At 34.0% G+C, this 25149-nt stretch overlaps 1 protein-coding gene across 1 annotated transcript; it reads right to left on the bottom strand.

Annotated features, from left to right (window-relative positions):
* Nucleotides 1-3059: 3059 nt before the first annotated feature.
* Nucleotides 3060-4266, bottom strand: LOC129220210 (zinc transporter ZIP1-like). The gene has a single exon (XM_054854576.1). It carries the CDS (start codon nucleotides 4225-4227, stop codon nucleotides 3217-3219), a length of 1011 nt encoding a protein of 336 aa, XP_054710551.1. The 5' UTR covers nucleotides 4228-4266; the 3' UTR covers nucleotides 3060-3216.
* Between the last annotated feature and the right edge of the window lie 20883 nt (nucleotides 4267-25149).

Consider the following 25149-nt stretch of genomic DNA (forward strand, 5'->3'; position numbering starts at 1 on the left):
TTGTATCTTGAATGATTTACCAACGTTTTAAGGCACAGAAATTGCAAACTACTACTGACACGTTTCAGGGTTACAAGAAACCACTTTTTCAATGCAAAGAAGTGTGAGCTTTTGGATGAAAAATCATGCAAGAAAAGCTTTCCTCGGATGACTTTTATCCAGAAGCTCACACTTCTTTGCATCGAAAAAGGGGTTCCTTTTAACCCCGAACAAGTAACCACCTTTACAATGCAAAGAAGTGTGAGCTTTTGGATGAAAAATCATGCAAGGAAAGCTTTCCTCGGATGACTTTTATCCAAAAGCTCACACTTCTTTTCATCGAAAAAGGGATTCCTTTTAACCATGAACAAGAAACCACCTTTTCAATGCAAAGAAGTGTGAGCTTTTAGATGAAAAATCATGCAAGGAAAGCTTTCCTCGGATGACTTTTATCCAAAAGCTCACACTTCTTTGCATCGAAAAAGGGGTTCCTTTTAACTCCAAAACACGTTTTTGCAGTAATTTGCAAATTTTGTGCATTAAAGCGTTGGTAACTCAATCATTAATTGATATATATATATATATATATATATATATATATATATATATATATATATATATAATTATGATTAAGAGTAAAGGAAGTTATCATTGATAAGTGACTTTTAATTCAATTGTTAATGTTCTTTTCGTATAAAATAATTGAAAATATCAATGCAAATTGCAAAAAAAAAAAAAAAAATTCTTTTGTTCTCACTACTTTCACTGTTTCAAACAGTTACGGTGATTTTAAAAATAAAACTCATGATCAGTCGTAATATCACTCATATTACTAAATTATGAGTAGTAAGAATAAATACAAAATACAAACCAAAATCATAAATCCGAAATGCGGATATCGGAGAGGGATGACTTACTGATTCAGTGAACTACAATTCTAAATTAGCTCTATTTATAGAGCCAACTTGAAATTGCTCTGCGCTGGAATGATATTTTCCTCTTCGCAGTCTCCTTTCCATACTGTTCACAATCCAATCTTCTCTTCTGCTAGCAGATGAATGTGCCATACTAAACATTAATTAGCGTCGGTATTCTCTCGTTAACGTAATTCTAATTATAACATCAATAACTATTTACATACCAGCTAAATCGATTTGTGCGAAACAAAGCAGCCTCAAAAACTGACTGAAGTAACAGAAAAGAATCTTGATTACAGAATTTGATGTTAAAGGGAAAGCTATTATTTCAGTTTGCTCAATTTATCTTTTTTCTTTTTCCTAGTTTATGACGAAAATAAATACACGTGTGTCACCGTGTGTAGCTAAATATTGACTGATGAAAGAAGTAAATCATGACTATCATGTAAAAGCATTTTACATGAATTAAAATGACTATAAACTAGACGCCGCAATGAAATTTTCTTAAGAAAACAAAAAGATGAATTTAGAAAAATTTTAATGGTTTGTTGTTTTTTTAAGTAATAAAGATTTTGTTGTTTTATAATAAGGCTGAGTATTAGTTTCTCATTGTTTGAAGACTTACTGCACTATCCTAAGAGTTGGCCATCCATTTTTTCATGATGGTCTTCCATCGATGGATAATCATACCATCAGATTGTTTACATCCACTTACCCAGTTACCTATCGGGATGGAAGCACCTGAATGTTCGACGCCAAACTGCACCAGAAATTTAATTTTACCAAGAGTACTCAAGGCCAAATGCATAATCAAGGGATCTTTTACATGCTGCATTAATCATGCAACACAGACGCTATCGATTTTCTGCAACTTGGTAATTTACTGACTGGTGCATGGTTTGGATGCGGTTTCACTTGGTTGGCTTTCTTTTGGCATAAAAAGGTACTGTTTCTTTGGTGGACAGGTAAATAAATTCACAATATCTTTTTTAATTTTGTATATTTAGTTTTTTTCAGCACAAACCTTCTAGTATAACAACAATTTATTTTCAAATGAATGTGTTAAGTAAAAATATTACCTTTAGTGCTTTGACGTTTCTTGTTAATTGTTCTTTCCAAAACAATGTACAAGATCACGCAACGTTTTACGTTGCATTCAAGCATTGACAACATTGTTTTTTTTTCAAACGTAAGAAGTGATACTTTTAGCGTACTTAAGTTTTCCTGCTAATTATGGTCTCCAAAATCATTATTACGTTTAACACTCTGTCTGTAGATCGGCGCATGTTCTTACATTAGCTCCCGTACAGTATTTAGAATGAAATTTTTGTTATTTGCTTTTAAATTGATGCATAATTTTTTTTTAAATATCATAAAATACATAATAAATTCATTATATTTTTGGTGCAATACGATATTTCCAAGGTAGTTTGAAAGAATGACAAAAGGAAAAAAATGAATGTAAAAAAGTATCGTGATGTACTTATCTGTAAATACGTTTTTAAATGCATTGTAATGACATATCTTTGCTCATAAAAGTTAGAAAATATATCTTAAAATTACAGACATTGCTTAGCTTAATTAAAATAAATTAAAAAAACCATCAATAAAGCACAAGTTGTCGAGAAAAGTTTAAAAAAATGTATCACGTTATGTACGAACGTTAAGTACGAGCAACTTGATCGAAAATAGAATACTTTTTAAACCTTCAATTTAATCCTATTCATTCATATGAATTGTGGCTTTACTTACCTTTCGGAGTTAACTAGTTATGAACTTGAAAAACTTTGTTTTCACGAAATATCCTACTCCTCTTCCGAAACACTTAAAAAAAAATGCTCTTTAGGTTTTTGTTTTGGCACAGAATGATAAAATTCTGGTTGGAACGAAGTTTCGAGAATTGCTACAACAGAAAACTTTTACGTGAATGAAGTTTAAAAATATCCTCGAATTACGCTGTTACTGATATACATTCATAAATATACATGCTATCTGAAACTTTTCACTGTCAAGAGATCAGCTGTTCTTATCTTTTACTGCTGGTTTATGATTTCTAAGCAAATATATGAGTGGATAAAATATCCATCTTAAGTGATAAGATCAAAATGTTAAATACATACCATACGCTTCTTCAAAAAGCTTTCAAAGTTAAATAACCTTACCAAGAGTTTTTCGATTTTTATTGACGTTTTCATTTTTAAAAAATGCAAATTGAGTTATATAAAAAACGACGTTCTTCACTATATTCTCATAGCCTTGCTGTGTATTTTTACATATTTACAAACTAATGTTGAATCCAGTGATGTAGCTACGGTTGACGCTAAGCAAATGTGCTTGCATATTGCATTATGCACATAAGAGCAAAACCGGAAGCTGTAGCAATGAGTTGTATCCATGTTGATATGTCCTTGTTTTCTTCTCTTTGAAGAATCTCGAAAAATGTCACATAAAGCAGGGTACCTGTTGCGATGGCGTTAAGAACGCTAACAGTCAGTGGGTTGGAATCTTCAACGTTGCTTTGAGTTATCATGGCTATTCCCATGCCCAGTGGTGACATCAAGGAAAATACCGTCATGTATACGTATACTTGGATGTTCTTTCCACCGTCAGCCAGCACCTCAAGACCTACAACAAATGCGATGACGTATTTGTGGACGGAGATGGCAGCGAAAACTACCCACGTGCTAACAGCGTCTGGTCGCAGTCCAACAGCGAATCCTTCAAATAGGGAATGGAATGACAACGCTGCCACTGTGAGCAAAGCGGCAACGGAAAATTTTTCCGTGAGACCAACTTCAGAATTGTTTGCAGGCTCAACTTTCATGGTTGTGGGGAGTTTGTGATGATCAGAAATTGAGAGTCTAGCGTCCGGGGATGCACAAGAGCTACTTCTGGAGAAGGACCTGATGGCTTTGGTTTCAGTCGGCACATGGGTGTGTCCACCAAGGAAGAAGTGAACAATTTCTTCAAAGAGGTACACAGCGAAGAAACCACAGCAGACGATAAATTCGGGCAAGGGGAAGTGTTCATGGTGATCGTCATCTGCCTCTTCAACTACTGAGGAATTTCCATGGTGTTCTTCGAATCCTTCCCTTGATTCTGGGAGTAAATGTAGCAAGCAGGTTCCCAAAAGAACACCACCGCCAAAATATATCAAAAAAGCAGTAATTAGTTTACCTTTCCTTGCCTTGCATGAGTTTTTGCAAGTCGCACCAACACAGTCACAAGCGAATAGGTACTTTTTGACAAAAATGGGCAGTGTACCGAAGAAGAACGTACCAACCAAAAGCAAGATTATGCATACTATTTGAGATATTAATAGGCTATTCATGATTGTTGTTTTTGCTGCACACTTCGTTGCAGAATTAATAAAAGGAATGAAAACGTGTTCGTCAGTGTATTTATTTCTAACTTTGAGAGGCGTCCCCTCTATAAGATAGCGCGGGGCGAAACAATCAAAGCAGTAGGCGATAAGTACGACTATCACTGTAGAGAGCAAAAGAGCAACAAGATCGCGATAAGAAAACAAAAAGGATTAAAGTCCAACAAGAATGGGTGGGTTGATAGTAAATCAAGACTCTTTCCCGGATTCTCCAATATACCTGGACTATTCTTTGTTTTTTTCTAATTAAAAGTGGAATATGAATTAAGTACTAAAATACTCATATGTGAAAGGTCAGTGGTGCGCAGCCTACGGCCCGCTAAGCTGATCCGTATTACAAATCGAAAACACCGATTAGTGAAAATGTCTCAAATTTGGAACCAAATATTAAGACTTAGGCTTCCGAAAAGCATACTTTTAATAAAATTAACTTTGGTTTGTAAGTTTCTTTCTTTTTCCATATTTTCCCATGTCATTTAGGAAAGAATGAAATATTTTGAAACTTTATATTTGTTTTGGCCAGCGCAAGAATGATTTTAATATGAGGTGCGGCACGATTGGACACCACTGTAGTAGGCCAAATAAAGCTTATTTTCTTCAACTTTTATGCAAAAAGAAAAAAGGAAAACACAGCACCTTTTTACTTTCTTCTATAACAAAAATATTAAAAAAAAAAAAAAAAAAAAATCTGGATTCGTGTAGCTTTTGGTAGCAAAAATTCGCAGAGTATATTGTTAAAGTGATGGTGTTATAAGCATCTTTTGATTTTTGATGCCTACTTCTGATACCACGCAGGTAGCCGTAGGTCAAAGCTAAAAATAATGAACAATATTTAATTATGCTAACTATATTAATATTTTCAACAACATGAATTTGCTAAAAAGTCTTTTTTGCCCAACGAATTGGTGATTTGGCATTGAAAACGAGTTCAATTGACGAAAAATGAAGACAGTATTTTTTTCCATTAAAAGAAATGTTTGATTAGCGGCCAAAAGCATTGTAAAAAAAGAGTTAAGTGTCAGCTTTGGTCATTTAGTTTCAGAGTTGCCCCAAATGCGGAGCTGGTGTCGACACACAAAATTTTGGTGTTGGAAAAAGTTAAATTAGTCGCAATTCAAATAAACTAGGTGGTTTCGCAGTCTCTGACCAATAACTGTAGAAAAAGCTAAAACCAAGACCAACCCACTTACATCTTCCCATTGAGGCATATGTCTTGTCCGAGTAAAAGTTAAATGTTGTACCTCTTTAGCTATTTTTTTTAAATCTCCGCAAAGAGACGTACTGACGTATCCAAGTTCTCGTACTATGAATTGACATAAACATGAGTATAACCATATTGACTGTTTTCAGATCACTTTACTTGTGTGTAATGTTTTTATATAAATATTTCAGAAATTACTAAATTTAAGAAAATACGGGTAATGCAAAATTACCCTAGTGTAACTAATATAAATGAGATAAAAAACAAAATATATTCTTTAGATAAATGAACTGCTAAAGTCAAAACATTTAAAGTTGAAAAAAATTGTTCACAATGAATTTTTTTTTTTTTTTTTAGTGAAACGAGCGATTTGGTTTTAACAGGTGTTTTCTTGACCTCTCTCTCTGCATCCGTTTTTCTTTAAAATTTTATTTTTGTCCTTTGAATTCCTTTTAATATAAACTCTCAAATACGCATTATTCAGTATTTGAGTAAATTGAGATACTTTTAAACATTTCTTAGAGGAAAAATTGCAATTATTTTCTTTTAGCGAACAATAAATTAGTTCAGCTTTCGGGATAACTTTTTTTGACAACATCTTGTCCAATGATGCATGAACTAGCAATCTATCCCAATAGAGTTATTATTCCCTGTAGGGAAAAAGTACCTGCTATGATTGATTGGCCGAAGGGAAACATTAAGGAAATCCTCGGCCTACGGCCGTCGACAATTTTTATACTCTGATAGAAGTAGGATCGCGAAAATACGGTGATGAATTGAAGAAAACAGTCGTAAAGGTTCGGCCTGCAAAACGCATTGGGAGCATAAAATCCGAGAAACTGAATCCAACCTAACAGAATATGTATAAATCATAAGCGCGTGCCATAACGTACACCATAAGACTACTGAATATGTGTGAGATTTGAGAATATTACTGCATATCGAATGTATGCATGTTGACATAAAATGGTATTTCAGGAAAAAATGGTAGTTTTCAGTCAAAAAGATTTACGTTTGAAGATTTATGACTTGCGATTTTTAAGAAATTCGATATTGAATAACGCATGAAACAGAGTTTTGTATTTTTCGAAGTTTTTAGCATACAATGTTATTGACGCTGAATGTTAACAATTATTGTAAAATTCGATACTTGGATATTTTACAGGTATGCATCACGTTCTTTTTGTAAATAGCTCTTAACTTTCAATCGTTTAAATTTTTTTATAGTAAGAAAAACTAAACTTAAAAAAAAATGTCAGCACAGATTGTACTGAAAAGTTTAAGTCACGAAGAATCAAGAGAGCATATACAGTGAAGCATCGTTTATACGTTTTTGAAGGGACTATATGAAAAAAGCGTACAAACGAAAAAACGTGTAATAATTATAGATTAATGTGTATTAGACTTTGCAGTGACCAATTTTAAAAACGTATAATTGATAAAAACGTATAAAAGAGAAACGTGTGAACGGTGCTTCACTGTATCTATAAAAAAATTCGTGTCCAAGAGGCTTTTACTCTGTCGTGGGCACGTAAAGGGCAGTAACCGCATTTTTTTTTTTTTTGCATTTTTGTCACCTGTTATACGTTAGCTTTACTGTACAAGGTTGCTTATTTGTTTTCCCGCTATAAAAAACACATAAACTGCATGATTCATGAACTACAAAGCCAGCTCAGTCAATTCCAGCCGAGGACTGCAGTTTCGTTCTTATTAGCACTCATCAGCCCGGCATAGAAAAGTGACTGAGCTGAAGGTGGAAAACCTCTGGGCGGTAACTTACTGAAAATACCTGCCTTGCCTTCAATCTTCAAGTTAAACCTAACCATTGCTTCTGTCATTTGTCTGGTCAGTGCTAATTCTGTATTAGCTACCAGTTTGCTGGGCACTCTTGGCTTCCTTCATAGGTTTTCCACCTCCAGCTCAGTCACTTTCCTATGCCGGGCTGATGAGAGCTAACATGCAAGAAACTGCAGTCCTCGGCTGGAATTGACAGAACTGGAGGTGTATTTCATGTATTTCTGCTTTAGCCCTGGTTATAGGGCGGTAACTTACTGAATATACCTGCCTCGCCTTCAATCTTCGAGTTGAACCGAACCATTGCTTCGGTCACTCGTCTGGTCAGTGCTAATTCTGTATTAGCTATCAGTTTGTTTGGCACTCTTGGGTTCCTTCAGAGGTTTTCCACCTCCAGCTCAGTCACTTTCCTATGCCGGGCTGATGAGTGCTAATAAGCACGAAACTGCAGTGCTCGGCTGAAGTTGACTGAGCTGGCGGTGTATTTCATGTATTTCTGCTTTAGCCCTATAGGGCGGTAACTTTCTGAATAAACTGCATGATTGTTATTACTCAGAGGTGAACTGATAAGCAGTTCGAAAAAACTGTAGGAGATGCTGCAATCTCTGGCCAATCGCTGATGAAAGAAGTAAAACAAAGGCTGATCCACTTACATCTAACCAAGATGTTTGCCTTTTCTGCTCCAAACCTAAATGTTTGTCATCTTTGACTAATTTCTTAAAACACCTCAAGGCAAGGTATACAAGCTCTAGAACTGCAAATAAGTGATAATATTGCGGTACGATATTTTTTGTTTATTTCATTCGAAATTTGAAATTCTCAACTGAAAATAACTCTAGGAGGAACTGCAGTCTCTGGTAAATGGCGACTGAAAGAGGTAAAGCCAAAACCAACACACTTACGTAAGATATGACTTGTCCAATGAAACATCTGCATTGCAAAATTGAGATATTTTAGTTGTTTGGCTAATTTCCTAACTGACCACAAGGTGGCGCATTCGAGCTCTAGAACTGCGAACTGAAATAATGCATTGAGGAATTGATATAAACTACTTATTCGTTTCCAGTTTCAATGCAGAAACAAAGTGATTAGTTAGCTGTTTCATGGAAATAAATTCCATGGAATTTTAAGTGTCGAAGTAAATTAACTCGTTTGGGATGCAAAAGCCGTTACATATTTTATAATGAATTCGGATCAGATTTAATGTCAAATGGTAAGATAGCCATTTCATTTTGCGACAAAACTTCTCATGGTTTTGTTGCAACTCTGTCTTTGTTTAACTAACAAAAGGTTGTGAAAGGAAATATTTGCTGGGCCATTTTGAAATTCAGAAAATGAATGACAATCGATTAATATTACATGAATTCTTCATTTTGCAAAAGAGGTGTCACTGCAGTGTGCTTTTCGCCATCCTTCATAATAAATGAAAAAGTTTATAGCAGAAAGGAAGAGATTATTAATCTCTTTTTTTCTGCTATAAACTTGTTCATAGCAAGTAGTTTAAATCGATTACTTTTTGTAAATTCTCAAAGAATTTAAAGCGAACGTCGTTACGAGAATTTTATTTGAAAGGGAGAGACGGTAAAAATATACGTCCATCAATAATTATAATTTTAAAGTTTCCTCTTGGTTTAAAAACATCAAGCAGTTTTGAAACTGGATAATTTTAAAACTTAATTTTTAGAGCAAAATAAAAAAGGAATGAAAGAAAAAACATGTGAATTTTTGACATCTTGAATTCAAATTATGCTTTTTACAATCACGCGTACGTGTATCTGTGTAGCGTGTATGTAGTTGTGTGTGTGTGTAGTGGTGTGTGTGTGCATAGGCGTTGTGTGTGTGTAAACCTGTGTGTGTGTAATATGTGCGTGTAAATGTGTAACAGCGTGTGTGTAGACGTGTGTGTGTGTGTGTAGGCGAGCGTGAGTGTATGTAGGCGTGTGTGTGTGTGCGTAGACACGTGTTGTAGGTGTGTGTATTGTGTGTAGGCGTGCTTATGTGTAGGACATGGACGCAACCGCTCAGGAGGAGCGGATCCCGGTAGACAGTGCTGCTGGTGGAGGTCTTGGACCAGGAGGAGCAGCACCTGAAGACGGTGGAGCTCGCAGAGGACCAGGATGCGAAAATCAAAGGACACTGACGGACGCTGACGTCATTCAACTGTCATGTAAAAACAAATAGCAATTCGTGAATACTCGAAAAAAAATTTTTTTTCAAAGGAAAATAGAAAAAAAAAAAAAAACCCCCTAATCACTTAAAAGATTAAAAAGCATCATTTTAAATATGCATTTAATCCCTTATTAAAAAAGATTTTTTAGAAATAGAAGACAATGGACTGCTTAATTACGTGCTTTCAATTTTGGGAACTGATAATAATTAGTGATTATTTTTATAATCTTTGCTTTGCGGTCAATAAACCATTTAACTGGTGCGCGAATGATTATTATCATCTTCTAGTATCAAAATGCTTCGCACCTAATTGAGTGGAAGAAACTACGTTTAGTTGGACAATTCATTACGTATATCAGTTTTCAATTTATAGCCGTAATCTATTGACCGGCTGATAAATAGCTGATTAACCTTCTGCTTATCAGTGAGGTATGTTTCTATCTTGAAAAAAAAAATACTGAATAGACAGTCTATGCAACTGAATACTTACGAACATTTACGAACATAACATCAGAAATTAATAATTGCAACATAAATTGGAATACGTATGCAATGAAAGCATTTATTGCATCTAAAACTACTTCATTCAACTAATAAACAAAAATATATTTTATAGGGTTAAGGAATATGATGAGTAATCTATCCGTCTATACCCTTTTATGACTTTAAAAATAATTAACGAAATCGAAGGAAAATGACCAAGAAAGAACGTGCCTACAAAACATTTTTCAAGCCGACGATTTCGACGAGTGCGATTAATAATTTTTTAAGTTATGAATCAAACATCTACAACATATTTTTTTTCCAATGTTGTCATATAAGTTATCTTTGTCACGCAAATAGATCTAGTTTGACTTTTATGCTGAATATTTTTTGAGCAATCACGATTGCTTATTGCTTTCATTTGACTGTTTTTGGCGTGCGATCATTTTATTTTCCCACCGCTACCCTTCGCACCATCACCGTCGACCGGCTCCTCACGACGCTGCTCCTATAGCGAAAGTCGCCTCCAGGTTGCATCCATGTCCTGCACACACGCGCATACATACACAACTACACACACACACAAAAACACACATACACCTACACACACAAACACAAATACAAAACACATACACACACAAACACATACGCATACATACAGACACCTACACATACACACACACAAAAAAATACACACACACATACATACAACTACCCACACATTCATGCCTGTACGCAGACACAAACACATATACCTACACACACATACACATACCCCCCACACACACATTCATACACACAACTACCCACACACTTATGCCAGCACACAGACACAAACACACATACATACACACACATACGCATACCCCCAACACACAAACACACATAGCCCCCACACACAAACACACATGCCTACATACACACACTTGTGATTGCGAAAAGCATAATTTGAATTCAAGATGTCAAAATTCAACTTATTATTTTTTTTTGCTTTTTTTTATTAATTTCTTTTGATATTTGAATGATATGAAAGCTAGACGCCATGAGTTTTATCCAATTGGGAGTCTCAAACCAGAGAATATAAAACATAATAGTTTTAAAAACTTGCTTTTGTCGCCAATTGAACTAAAAATTAAAAAAATATCTTTGAATGATTAAAAACATAAAGTAATTGACCAAACACTTAATTTTAATGCAATAAAATAAAAGCGAAAGAGGCTGTCAATTTACATTTTTGCACGAACACCCAATGGAAGAAATTCAAGACAACTGATAAGAAGCCCCCCCCCCCACCCCCGCGCGATATTTGATTTGCAAGATTCCCTACAAGATACATACATACATAGATACATATATACAGGTGAAGCTAATAAAAACTTGTTAAAAATATGCTATAAATTCAATAAGTATTAAATGAATTTAATAAGAATTTCGAAAAATGTTCTTGAAGTCCTGCTCATATCTAAAGGATGCGTTTAATGCTCAGAAGAAGGAACGTAAAGGATAAACCAAGGATAATTTACTAATTAACATTACTCTTTTTAGAACACAAAATCGAATGCTTTTAATCAGTCTATATTGAACACTTAGAAGTAAAAATAGAACAAATTTACTTAAAAGAAAGCCTTTTATACTTTTTTTTAAATGAAGAAACAATGCATAATAAATCCGTGTAGGTTTTATTTTTCATTAGCTGTACCCGACGCGCGTTGCTACGCCAACAAAAAAAAAAAAAAAACACATCATTATACTGATTTTCATGAGAATCGGTTGAACGGAGCAGAAGTTGCTATTCTGCAGTGCCACCTGGTGGCGAGTGGCTTCAATGAGCATATTATGCACCTTCTCCGTGGAAAAATACATATATATAGCAATTTTCATAATAATCGGTCCAGGTATCAAGTGAAGCCGTGACTATACTCAAATTTTGTACTCACGCAGTTTGCAAGATCAATCAATCGCTAAAAATATCAAATAGAAAAAGTTTTAAATTCCCCCGTTGCATGAAAAGCCATAAAACAATAAAGAAAGAATTTATTTGTTCAAACTCAAGAAAAATGGCAACAGCTAACTTCTTATCAATATCTTATCTTTCACGCGAATTAATTTCTGCAGCCGATAATTTTATTCGTATTTATCCAATGGATTGTGACTTAAATTGGAATAAAAAAGGAATTATCGATCGGATTTTTTTCGAACTGGTCTATAAACATTTCCAGTACCAAAAATAACAAACGGCGAAAGTTTCCGCCAAATCTGCCGGGTAGTTTTTCAGTTCATGGATGACATACAGACAAACATCATTTATATATATATAGATAACCATACATTGTGAGGAAAAGTGTTAAGATAACCTGAATTTATCCAACGCATTTGCTCTGAAAATTGGTGAGGTAGCAATTATAAAACCAGAAATTGAATTTAAAGGAGAAATGTCATTGCATTATCTCTCAATTAATGTCAATATATGACATCTTTGAAGTTAGAGGCTGTTAATAGCAAGGTTCGTGTATATTCATTCTTCCACTACAACTTGTAATAAACATATTTCAAAATTAACTTTCAAATCGAATTCTCATTAAATAACATTAATTACCTTCATTAACTTAATTAAAGAAGGAAAAATCGCCCATTAATTTCATTCGAGTTCAAATGGAAGATTCAGAGCGTTAATTAAGCCTTTAGAATGTTCATAAGAAAAGGATTAAGACAGAAATGCGAAGTTCATAAAATCACTCCAATCGCAATAACGATTTATATCGGTAGTTTGTAATCTTTCATTTCAATTGGTCGATAGAAAGAACTGATGCAATCTTTAAAGGGAAACTATTCTCGTGGAAGACTGAATAAACATTTCCATTATAAAATGGAAAATTTTAAATGGATTTAAATTCAAAACTGAATAAATGAAAATTAAACAGGTATCGAAGGTAGTTCTGACAGCTGCAGACGCTCAGAATGTCAGTGCTGCTTGATTGGAGTTAGTTCAATATAGCATAAATAAATAATGAAAAAAGAAGATGCTAAAGAGATCGAAGCTGTTACAGAGACTGTACTCTATAGAGTAGGAATTGACGCTTTTTGGCGTCTAAAACTTTTAACGCGTTTTTCTCAAAACCACTTTTTCTAAGTTTGTGTTCTTTCCCATTTTAAAACCAATTGACCATTTCATTTCAAATTTAGTACACAGATTTTGCACATAAAAAACTCCCCCTACGTTGAGTTTATTTTTTAAATGAGCTTTTTATTAACAAAATAGCGGAATTTTTCGTGAAAAATATCACTTTTAACTTCAAATGACCGCCAAAAATTTTAAAGTAAAAAAAAAAAAAAAAAAAAAAAAAAATCTGAGGACGTGTTGCTTGTTTGTTTCTTGCAAATACGTCTCAGCTTTGGCCATGTTTGCAATTCTGCTTTTGGACTTTTGGTGATAAATCAGGAATGTGCCAAGCTATTATATTATACCTACTTAAGTTTACTCTAAAGTTCCGGAGAGACGGCTGGCTTTAAAAGGGAAGATTTCTGACTTTTTCCAGGAAGCTACCAGGATAGCTTCAGGAAGGTTACTGAATTTTAGTGGAAAACGTTTCTGGTTTTTGCAAGATATGTTACAGCAGAAATTGGGCACATCAAATGTCTATTGTTTTCCAGGAACGTTTCTGAATCGTTTCTACAGTGCATATTTCATTTAAAATAATGTGATTTCTCATTTTTTTTCCATGTACTCCTGTACGAGGTGTGGCTATTCAATAACGAGACTGATGTTGATGCAGAAGAACCAGGCATGCGCCAATCTGAACGACAGACAGCTGTGTTTATTTGATACGACAATCAATAATGCAATAATGCGACAATGCAATAATGATTGTGTGCATTTAAAATAATGTCATTTCTCAATTTTTTTGCCATGTGCTCCTGTACGAGGTGTGGCTATTAAATAACGAGACTGATGCTGCTACAGAAGAGCCAGGCATGCGCCAAATCCGAACGACCGACAGCTGTGTAGCGTGAAGCCTTCTCTTTCGATTGCAGCGCCTCCCGCGTTTGTAAAGAAATCAGTCTCGCCGTAACCATCGTTTATGTAAGAGGTAATTGTTTCGCCATGCCGGAAAACGTGATAGTAGAGCGACGAATTATCGCTAAATTTCACATGAAACTTGGTGAAACCGCCACTGAACTTATCGTTTGTTAAAAGAAGTTTATGGCGATGCACGTTTATCACGTGCGCTAGTTTTGAGTGGTTTAAGCTTTTCCCAAGATGGCCGAGAAGACGTTGGATATAATGACAACCCGTGTCGCGCTTACGCGTCCAAAATGGACGGAAATATCAAGTTTAAATATCGAGTTAATCAACATTACTACTGTGAGTTGCTTACTCAACTGCGTGAAAGAGTAAGGAAAAAAAAGACCCGAACTGCGGAACAAGAAGTATTGGTTTCTCCACCAAGACAATGCACCGGCACATTCCGCATTGTCTGTCAAGACGATTCTAACCAAGTACAACAACCCAGTTTTAGACCATCAGCCTTATTCACCTGACTTGGCACCATGTGACTTTAAATGTGCAACAAGGTCAAATCTGCACTAAAAAGAACAGTATTTCAGTATGTTGAAGCTATGAAAGAAAAAGCGGCAAGCGTTATACAGGTGCTCCCAGAACACGGCTTCCAGTTCAGTTTCGAACAATGGAAAATTCGCATGGAACATTGTAAGGACAGAGGAGGGGTGTATATTGTAGGTGATAAAAACTATGTATAAATTTAAAAGAAAATGTTTTACAGCTATAGTCTTGTTATTTAATAGCCTCACCTCGTACATTTAAAAATGATAGCCAATTAAGAAATTTATTTTAATATTGTAGTGGATGTTATCCGCTGGATTTCACAGTGGCGATAGGTTAAATACAGGGTTTGAGCTGGATTTAAAGTAAAACAGTTTTTTCGGCGGCAGTTTTCGACCTGATTGAGATGGATTCCTTCCAAATCGCTTTGTGGCGGGATAGTAGATGCAAATAAGTATCAAATTATGAATAAAAAAAATCATTTTCAAAAAATCATGATTTGAGATTTTTTTCGCCTATAAATGCTTCATTTTAAGAATAACAAAACAAATAAAAATGAAAGAAACTTGAATCCAACATGCACTCACAGGATCAATATCAGAAACAATATGTAAAACGAGTAACTAATAGAATAAAAATAACTAACTCTATATACAGTGGCTCCCAAAAGTGTTCGTACACCTACGACTTTCAATGAAATAGGCCGTTATCCATTGGTTAGAATTAATATTTCGGAATGGGTATTTTATTATAAAATCTATGATCTATTTTTAACAAAACTACACGAAAATTTTTAATAAAACTTTAAAACATAATTTTTAAAAAATCAAAAACCGAAAATTGCCGGAAATTTTATGTCACAAAAGTCTTCGTACACTTTGAAAAAATGTCAAAAAATTAGTAAATAATCTAACTTTTTACAAAGTTATTATTTGGTAGAATATCATGCAGTATCAACAACAGCTTTTAAACGTCTGGGAATAGATTTCATTGTTTCTTTCTTTCTTTTTTTGTGCAATTTCTGAGTAAGTGTTCAGTCGCACTTCGAGTCTTACTGTTTCGAGTTCGCTTTTCGTTTCAATGGTGTATTTTCGTAATCTAGCTACCAGATATCTCCAAATATGTTCCATTAAGTTCAAATCTGGCGATTGAGGAGATATTTCTAAACTTAAGGACAATTTTTGAGGCACCAAACGCAAACGTGTGCTTCTTATCATTATCTTGATAAAAAACAAAGTTGTTTCCGATTACCAAATTTTGCGTTAATAGTTTAAAATTGTTTTTTAAAAATATTTAAAGGAACAGCATAATTCATTATTTCATCAAAAAATTCCAAATTTCCAAGTCCTGATGCTGTAATGCACCCTCACACTAGAACACCTTCACCGTCCTGATTAACTGATCCAACTAAGTTCTTAAGATTAAATTCCTCATTTTTTCTTCTATTTACAATTACACAACAATTTAACCCAAAATGTTGAATATATTTTCATCTGTAAGTAAGACGTTGTTCCAAAACTTTTTGAGCTTATTTATCATGGATATTACGACGGAAATCGTAAGCTTACTATTTTTCGCACGAACAAAAAAATTTCTGCGGGAAGAGATCCCATTTGATCCAGCTAATCAGAGAACTTGGCGAACAATTTTAGGTGAAAATTAAACGTAAAATGTTTCATTCAATTCTGCAGAAACTTCTTCAGCGCTCAAATGTGTATTTTTCATAAGTTTTTTAACTGTAAACCTCCGATCACCCATTGTTAACTTCGCCAGTTGACCTTTTCTTACCTTGTTTCCGATTCGATTCTTGTCTGTAAAGCATTTTGTCAAGCACTTCACTATAGAATGGTATAAATTACCTAATTTAGAGACATTTTAAACCAATTTATGGCTACTGTGAGGCAAAAAAATCAAATTTCGAACCGTGTTTGTTGTTTTTTACGAATACCGGCCATTTAAAAATAATAAGTAGTATATTAGGAAATAAATAAACATAAAGTTAATGCTAAATGACTTTACAGTGTCAACACAGTACAAAAATAACAAAAAAACGACATGTGATAATTTTAATCATGAATTTATTCGAAAATATTTCAGTGTACGATGACTTTTGTGGCGTATTTTTTCTCTTTCTCTTCGTTTTTTGACAAATTTCAAAAATAAAATCTGGCAATATTTTGAAAAAAACTACTGGGTTTTATTCAGAATGGCATAGGAATGGTGTGAAAAAAAATTGGACTTCATATTCGAATTCAGTTTTGCGTTATTTTGGTTTTACTACAAAATTTCAAGGTGTGCGAACACTTTTGGGAGCCACTGTATGTCTGAGAATTTTTCTTAACTTTATAAACTTTCAATGTATATGAAAATGCTATCTATTTACTTTCAATTTGAGTACCTTACTTGTACCAAATACTTGAAAAAATAAATTGTTTACTTTGAACGACTTCAGAATATTGTTAGGTAAAAAAAAATCAAAACAAAATAGTGAAAAGTTTAGGACCCTGATGCAAAAATTTATTTTACTTTCGTAAGAGAAAAAAAAATGTTTTGTTTTGTGTGCCATTTCTTACCTAAAATTTTGGTATTAAATATTCAATAACCGCATGGATCAATAATTGTGTATAAAGATAAGTTAAATGAGTTAGAATATAATTGCTAATTAGGCGTAGATATTTTATTTTATATTTAGACAGTGGGTTTAAAATTGTTAAAAAAGAATAATTCAAATTCCATGCGCTTGTTAGTTTTCATCTCAATGTCCGACATTTCGTTCTGAATAAACACACAATTTAATTACTGCACACGATGAGAGATCTGTAAAATACGTAAGGTATAATATTTCTAATTCTCAGTTCAGATGTGCTGATTTAAGTAAACACATGATTAAAAACATTCTAGCGAAGACTAACAATTGAATTTTGTTTGAATGGTTCTTCTGATTTAAATTATTTCGTATTTCATTTAGCTAAATGTTCTCTAAATGAAGATAGATAAATTACATCATTACTTTGAGGTTACAACTTTTCTCAATATTTGGAAGTTTTGTAGCTGATGCCATTTTATTCTTGAAATGATTAATGACTTAAGAACTCCAATATAAAAGTTTTATTATTGGATGCGGGTTTTATTTACACCTCTTACATTTTATGTATCATTCCTCCAGGACTTGTATATTTTTTGCTCTTCAGAAAATCAAAGAAAAAAGATAAAATTGAATTGAAGATTTTATGTCGGATCTTAGTGGGAGAATCTTTTCTTCGTACGATATATAGAAGCAGTGTTTACATTTCGCGAATTCTTTTCCTTAAGCAATATTTTTGTGACAGGTGATTTATGATTGTTACAGTCAGAAAGATTTTGTAGTATACTTTTCCTAAGACTATAAACTGTAGGGTTTTACGCTAAACATTAGGATTGTTTTTTTCTGGTCGCCAGTGGTGAGAAAAAACAAAAACAAGTTTATTGTTTGACACTTCTTTATTCTAGTCACCATTTTTTTGTTGAAAAAAAGTAACTAAACTACAAATTAGCTTTTCAATTGTACTAAAACATAAGCATTTTAAAGTTAATAATGGGGTTGTTTCCTTCAGTCAAAAGTACTACCTTTACTCACTGAAATTGATAAAATCAGCGGAAAAAAAAAAGTGGTGCGAGGAAAAACTTTTATTTTCCCAACCTTTAGGTTTAACTTAATTTTTTGAATTGTCCGGCTTTGAAAAAAGGCATGGTCTTGATGGTGTCACAATTAATGTATTTTGGCGCGCTACTCCACTGGCGTCTGAATGCTTACACTTGCTGTCTGCCGCGTTTTCAGGTTATGATAATAAAGAAGCGAATTAAATAATGCTTTTTACGCTTGCTATCAACTATATCGTTGCCAGTACATGTGAGTTAAGAAGCTAATTACATATTATACGGTCTGCGCTAAAGGCATCAGTGAACGGCATTTCATCAATTGTGATGTCATGTGCAGAAGCGGCAAAAATGAAATTGAATCTTCGCACCGATTCAAATAATTTTTTAAAAATATTAAACGCTGACATTAAAAAATGGTTAAGACCATTGTTTTTAAGCATGCTCTTTCAGAAAAAAAAAAGCTTTTAAAATTTCGGAGACAACCCAATTACACTGAGAGGCAAAAAAAAAAGCTTTTGGCACCATTTTTGATGATTCTTAGTAATATGTCCCCTCAATTTGAGTACCGCTTCTCCCTATCACCCCCTCATTTTTATAGATAGAACACCCCTTCCCCCCACATTATACAATTTTTAACAGTTTCAAAGCTCTTATTATTATTATTATTTTTTTGGAGAAGAAGGAAAATTTAAAGCAACCATATTCTTCTGAAAAATTAGGGAGATGAACATTTCAAAAGCAAGACTTTTGTAACATGCTGGGAGGCTCATAGGGGCATCAAAACTATATCTTTTCCTAGGGGCTTGTTCTAAACTTTTTTCGCTTTTTGTTCGGTGTAAAAGCATAGTACTGGGCTCGCTAATGTGAGCCCCACACTCGAAAACATTTTTGCCTTGCATTTTTACTTTCTTCTATATCTAATATATAGAAGAAAGTATTGGATTCGTGCAAATTTTCGAATTTCGAATTTTGACGGATTCGAACGTTTTGAGGCGTACTGAGTCCATTTCGACTATTTTTGGAAAATGTATGTCTGTCTGTGTGTATGTGTGTGTGTGTGTGTGTATGTGTGTCACGTCTGTGTGTGACCAGTTTTTTGTGGCCGCTCTACAGCAAAAACTACCGCATGAAATCGAACGAAATTTGGTACACATATGTGCCGCTATGTGAACTTGTGCCCATTGGTTTTTGGCGCGAATTCCTCCAAGGGGGGTGGAGCAATGGGACGTTTTTCGAGTTACGCGTGCTTGCTATTCCTCAGGAAGTAACTGGCAGAATCAAACAAAATTTGGTCCATATATTTCCCCTAACAGGAGCAGGTGCTGATTCAATTTTGGTGTCAATTGCTCAAACGGGGGTTGAGCTATAGACCATTTTATGTCGTCAATTGTGACTGCTGTATCTCAAGAAATAATGAACGGAATGAAATAAAAATTTATCGGCAAGTAGCCCTTAGTGGGTATAAGAGCTGATTTTATTTTGGTGTCAACAGCTAAAACGGGGGTAGCGCAATCACCCGTTCTTTTTTTCCATTGTGAGTACCCTATCTCAAGAAGTAATGCTACGTTCTGGTTGAAATTTGGAATATATGTGAATCCATATGTAAACAGGCTTCGGTTCAATTTTGACGCCAATCGCTCCAAGAGGTGTTGATTTTTTTTTTTTTTTTTTTTTTTTTGCGAATAAAAATAGCTTTATTAATGCAACAATAAGAAAGATAAATCGTAATAGATTGTCGTCTGCGCATTTCTCGTGATTTTAATTGTATGGAAATGATCGGAAATATTATCTCAATCATTTAAAATTTTTAACTGTTGCCATCTTATGTTTGTTAATAAATAAAATATTTGTAATTAATTCAAGTAAGGCTTTTAAAGTAACTTTCAATTTTCGCTCTTTGTTTTGTTTTTACAATAATTCAGACATTGGGATGGTCGTCAAGTTTTTGCATGTGTAATTTTGTTTTTGTTAGGAATATTGCTTCCTCGTCAAGCATGGGGAGGGATCAGAAAAAGGAAAAATATAGAAGAAAGTTTCGTGATGGCCACAACATACTAGTTTTAAACCTTGGAAGCACCGTATATTGCATACGAGTCGCTCCGCATCTTCAGTAGAGAAACTTACATTCACAGATGTAAAACAATACAGATATAAACAACTATAAAACAATTTAAATATGCATATAATATAGCAACAGCAAAAAAAAAAAAAAAACGATCATGCACATATGGACACCCACACAAACACACAAATATTTTCAAAAACTGGTCAAAACAGACTCAGCACATCGCAAAGCGTGCAATTCCATCGAAATTTGAACTTCGAAAATTTTTATGAATCCAATAACGTCGACACAACTGTTAAGAAGCACGCGGAACTCTTAGAATATCTTCTATATGTTACCTTTCACTAAAACGAGCTAATGTGTGCATCACATGACTTCCTTTTACACCAATTTAATGTTTCTTCCGCATTATTGCAATTTTAATGTGATTCAATAGTTAACTCTCTAAATATCACCAGCAGTGGCAAATTGAAACCCGATTTAAAAAAAAAAAATCACCAAATTTGTCGCCAAGTTATTGACAAAACTTGGCGACCAAAAAACTGGCGATATATCGCCAAGCGTCCGCCAAACCAGGGCTGTGGAGTCGGAGTCGGAGTCGAAGAGTCGGAGTCGGACTGATTTTGGGGTAAAGGAGTTGGAGTCGGAGTCGTTAGAAAACATGCCGACTCCGACTCCGACTCCGGGCTTCTTTTTTTCTTTCCTTTTCACTGACTCTCCTTACATTTTTTAAAAACTGACTACCAATTGGTTCGATTACATGTATAAAAAGATACTAATGAGAAAATAACTGCCATTATGGCAATCAGCCAGCTTGAGTGCTTACCGAACTTTCTGTAGCCGTCCCCTATTTTGCTTGCTTTTTAACGGAACTAATAGCAATTGTCAGCAAACGGTTTTGTTGCCTAACATTTTCAAGTAATCACTTTCAAATAAAAATAGAAATATAATGTTTTGTTCGATCTCAGTTATAAAATAGCAAAAGAAACGTAACAAATTAGTAAGTCGAGGCCCGTAGCTAAGATTGAAACGTTTAAGGGTGATCGACAAATTCAAAGAAGTTCTAGTGCGAAAGCACGAATCCAAAAGATTCGATGAAGTATTCTAATGTTTTTTTCTTTATTAAGACTTTCTATAAGCTTGGTTCTCACTAAAAAGTATGGAACAAAATAAGTGTAAATGATTTCTTGATTACAACACTCAATAATTGCAGTTAATCTTAAAATCTTCATATTAAGGTTAATTCTAATGCAGCCAATAAAGTTTAAATTAAAAATTTAGCGAAGTGGAAATATAGGTATAGTAAAAGCTATTCGTACAAATTTGTATACCGCCGCATTTCGTGTAAAATTAGCTCCTGACGTATATGTGCCCTATTTTCGTTGAAATTTTATTGATAAAATATAATTTAAAATATATTCACGAAAATTTTCAGAATTAAAATGCTTATATTTTTTATAAACTCTGAAATTAACTTTGGGTGTCATCTACCAGATGGGTGTCACCCGGGGCAAACCACCCCCTCTCAAGAACTTGGATTTAGAAAAAAAGCTTTTTTTTCTCTCAAACTACAGTTTTCAAAAATTGAAAGCACACGATTTGATCAATATCTATTTGTTAAACATTAAAGGGGGGGCAAATTACAGATAATTCTTTTCAAATTTTTTAAAGGAATTTTTAAGTCATCTCACTTTTTAACTCGTAACTATTGGAAAATGTGATTTTTAAATTGAAATTCTAACGTAGTATGCGTTTTGGGTTCACAATAAAAAACAAAAAAATTTTATAAAAAGGAATTAATATTTCAATCTTTGCTTAGAGGTTTTCCCCCTTCCCCTGAAGGGAGAGGGAGTTGAAAAAATACAATTAAATTAAAAAAAAAAAATCCGGAGTCGGAGTCGGAGTTGGAGTCGGCCGTTTAAAAATCCAGGAGTCGGAGTCGGGGTCGGAGTCGGAAATTTTCCTTCCGACTCCGCAGCCCTGCGCCAAACTATAACACCACTTGAGTTTGCATCGAAATTAACAATGATTTCCTTCAAAAAGCTACAAAAGACCCCTTAAGAAACACCCGAATGCAACCAAAAGAGGAGGTGCACAACTAGACTCCACTAGGTGTCTACGTACCAAATTTCAACTTTCTAGGACATACCGTTCTTGAGTTATGCGACATACATACGCACATACAGACGTCACGAGAAAACTCGGTATAATTAACTCGGGAACAGTCAAAATGGATATTTCGGGCGTCTATACGTTCTTAGGTACATATGTACGTGTGGTCGGGTCGGGAAAAAAAAAAAAAAAACTGAACATTTGCGGGTGACCAAAATGGAAATTAAGGCTGATTTTTGAGTGAATTTTTTTTTTTTGCGAATACAATGCTTCCTTTTTTGTAAAAGGAAAAAAAAAGTAAGGTAACCAGTATTAATGAGTGTAACGTCACACAAATTCTGAAGTGTGTAGTTTATTGTTTTAAGGGATTATTGGGGAAATCTTGCTCTATGGTTTCAGTAGAATGCAAAGCGAATGCGTAAAGAAAAGAATTACCGCAGAGCAGGTAAACTCTTAAAGGCCATGTCACACGCAGCGAAATTCGTTCAACCTGACGATCAACTTCGGTTCGACTCAACCGCGAGAGCGAATTCCGATCGGAAAATCCCCGTGTGCTATGCTTTCCGAGGTTGAACGTGTTCCATTCAACTTTTTATCTTCTCGGCAAAAAAGTTGGATCAACCTCAACTTTCAGCCAATCAGGAGGAAGCAATCCTTTTACCTGTTACGTCAAAATACAACATGGCCGCCTGTAACAACATCAATAGCGTGTGCAAGGAATGGAATAAACTGCTAGAATAACTTCAGGTGAGTTATTATTACTATATTTTCGTCAAAAACAAATATAAAACGTAATATTTCATAAACCTCCGCCTTATTATTGTGTTAAAAGGTCAATTTCTAGTTCAAAGTCGTCGTAAGAACTTCCTTGCCAAATTCGCCAATCTCGTGGTGTGCAATCTTGCCAAATCAATGAATGTTTGTAAACAATCTGAAGCAAGAGCAACGGTAATGGGTCAATCCGTAGAAATCACCCAGGCCGTGTTGCTCGACATTTTTGATTTTCCTATTTTTTTACTAGTTAATTCTCACTATTTGGTGAGTTCAAAAGTGTTAAAAGAAAATTTTTTAGGCTCTTACTTCTTTTTAACCCACCATTTTAAGTGTTCTTAGTTGCCGTTTTTGGACCAAAAACAAGTTTTACGTAAATGCATCTAACTCGGTTAATTTTACAGTTATCAGAACAAAACAAAATCCTACATCACCAGAAGGATGCCCCTGATACAATTTGCTTGCAAAATATTATTTAAATGGTGAGAACGGTGAAGAAAAAAAATTAACAATTACAAACTGAAAATTAGCATATAATACGAGTTTTAGTGCAACAAAATTAGTAAAAGGAGAAGAGTCTCAGCTATATTTCTTTTCTTGTGTAGATATAATATAGGACTACTTGTTGTAGGAATTTTAAACTTGAGAACTTTGTCCTTTTTTTTTGCAAACTTTTCTTAAAACTTTAAAAAATCAAATTTTGGCTAAGTTTAAAGTCAAATATCTCAAAAAGGACTAGTGAAAAATTATGAAATTGATACAGGTAACACCTTTTTTAATGACATGAAAATATGATTACAATTTGATGACTGACACTCAACTGGTACTAGAGTTATAGAGCAATAAAGTTGGCCAAATATTGCATTTTCGCAAAGTTTAAAGCAAATTATTTCAAGAGGGACCGAGTGAAAAACAATGAAATTGATACAGGTAGCACTTTTTTATTATATAAACCTATGATTACAATTTGGTGACTGAGATTCAACTGGTGTCAGGGTTAATGTGCATCAAAGTTGGCCAAATATTACATTACACAAACACAAATTTAAATATTAATTCATAGATAAGCTTCACTTTCCAAACATTTAATAGCAACAAAAGTTCATCTTCTTTAATAAATTAAATTCATGCAATAGAAATAAGCACAAAAAATAAACAAATGAATAAATGAAATAAATGTTTAGCTCCTTTGTCCTAAACATTTAAGTATATACACATCATAAATCAATTGTTATTAATAACAACACATTTTTTTTTTGCTACAATTTATCATCTTTTACTTAAGTTTTCTTCTGCATATAAAATACCAGACACCCGGTTATCACATTAAGAGGCTGGAGGCAGATGTTATCGCTGAGATGACATCTGCCTCCAGCTCGGTTATTCGCTCTTCCGGACTGATGAGTTCTAATAAAAACGAAACTGTAGTCTTTGGATATGATAACAGGGCTGTCTGGTATAACATGTGGATTGTTTAAAAACAGCACACACACCATGCCTATACTTTACGGAAATACATTGATTTTACATTTCATAAAAGCCAGGGGGTACTTTGCCTGTCCTCCTCCCAGTATAATATTCATGTTATATATACTTGTCTAATTTGGTTTCATAATTTTAGATTATGTGAGAAAGAATTTCAAGTTATTGTGTACAGATGCAGTTATAGAGGTTGCAGTCAAAAACTGTTTGTTCCAGGGCGAAGTTAATTATTGTTGAACTTTGACATGTAATTGAAATTATGTATTAATACATATGAGTGTGTGTGTGTATGAAACTTATTGTAAATAAAGTTTATGTATGAATTTTATGTGTCAGTTTCTCTAAAGAATACTAGAAAAAATGAACTATTTTTTAATTTTTTTTTCTTTCTTGGTATATATTATAAAATATAATGTTCTTTCAGTATGCTCTGTAAAAACATCTATGAAGCATTGTTCTTCTCAGAGAACAAAAGTAAAACAACTCACAATTTCTTACTTAATTGAATGTACCTGCATGACTCAATTAAATCAATAGAATCATTTTAAACCCACTTTTTCAAACTATGAAAAATAGTACAAACCTGCCTAAATC

Source organism: Uloborus diversus, chromosome 4 (genome assembly GCF_026930045.1).
Source record: "Uloborus diversus isolate 005 chromosome 4, Udiv.v.3.1, whole genome shotgun sequence".
NCBI classification, from domain to species: Eukaryota; Metazoa; Arthropoda; class Arachnida; order Araneae; family Uloboridae; genus Uloborus; species Uloborus diversus.

Bases quoted from the DNA above. Each gene is read 5' to 3' on its own strand.
- LOC129220210 (XM_054854576.1), bottom strand. From the start codon at position 4,227: ATGAATAGCCTATTAATATCTCAAATAGTATGCATAATCTTGCTTTTG.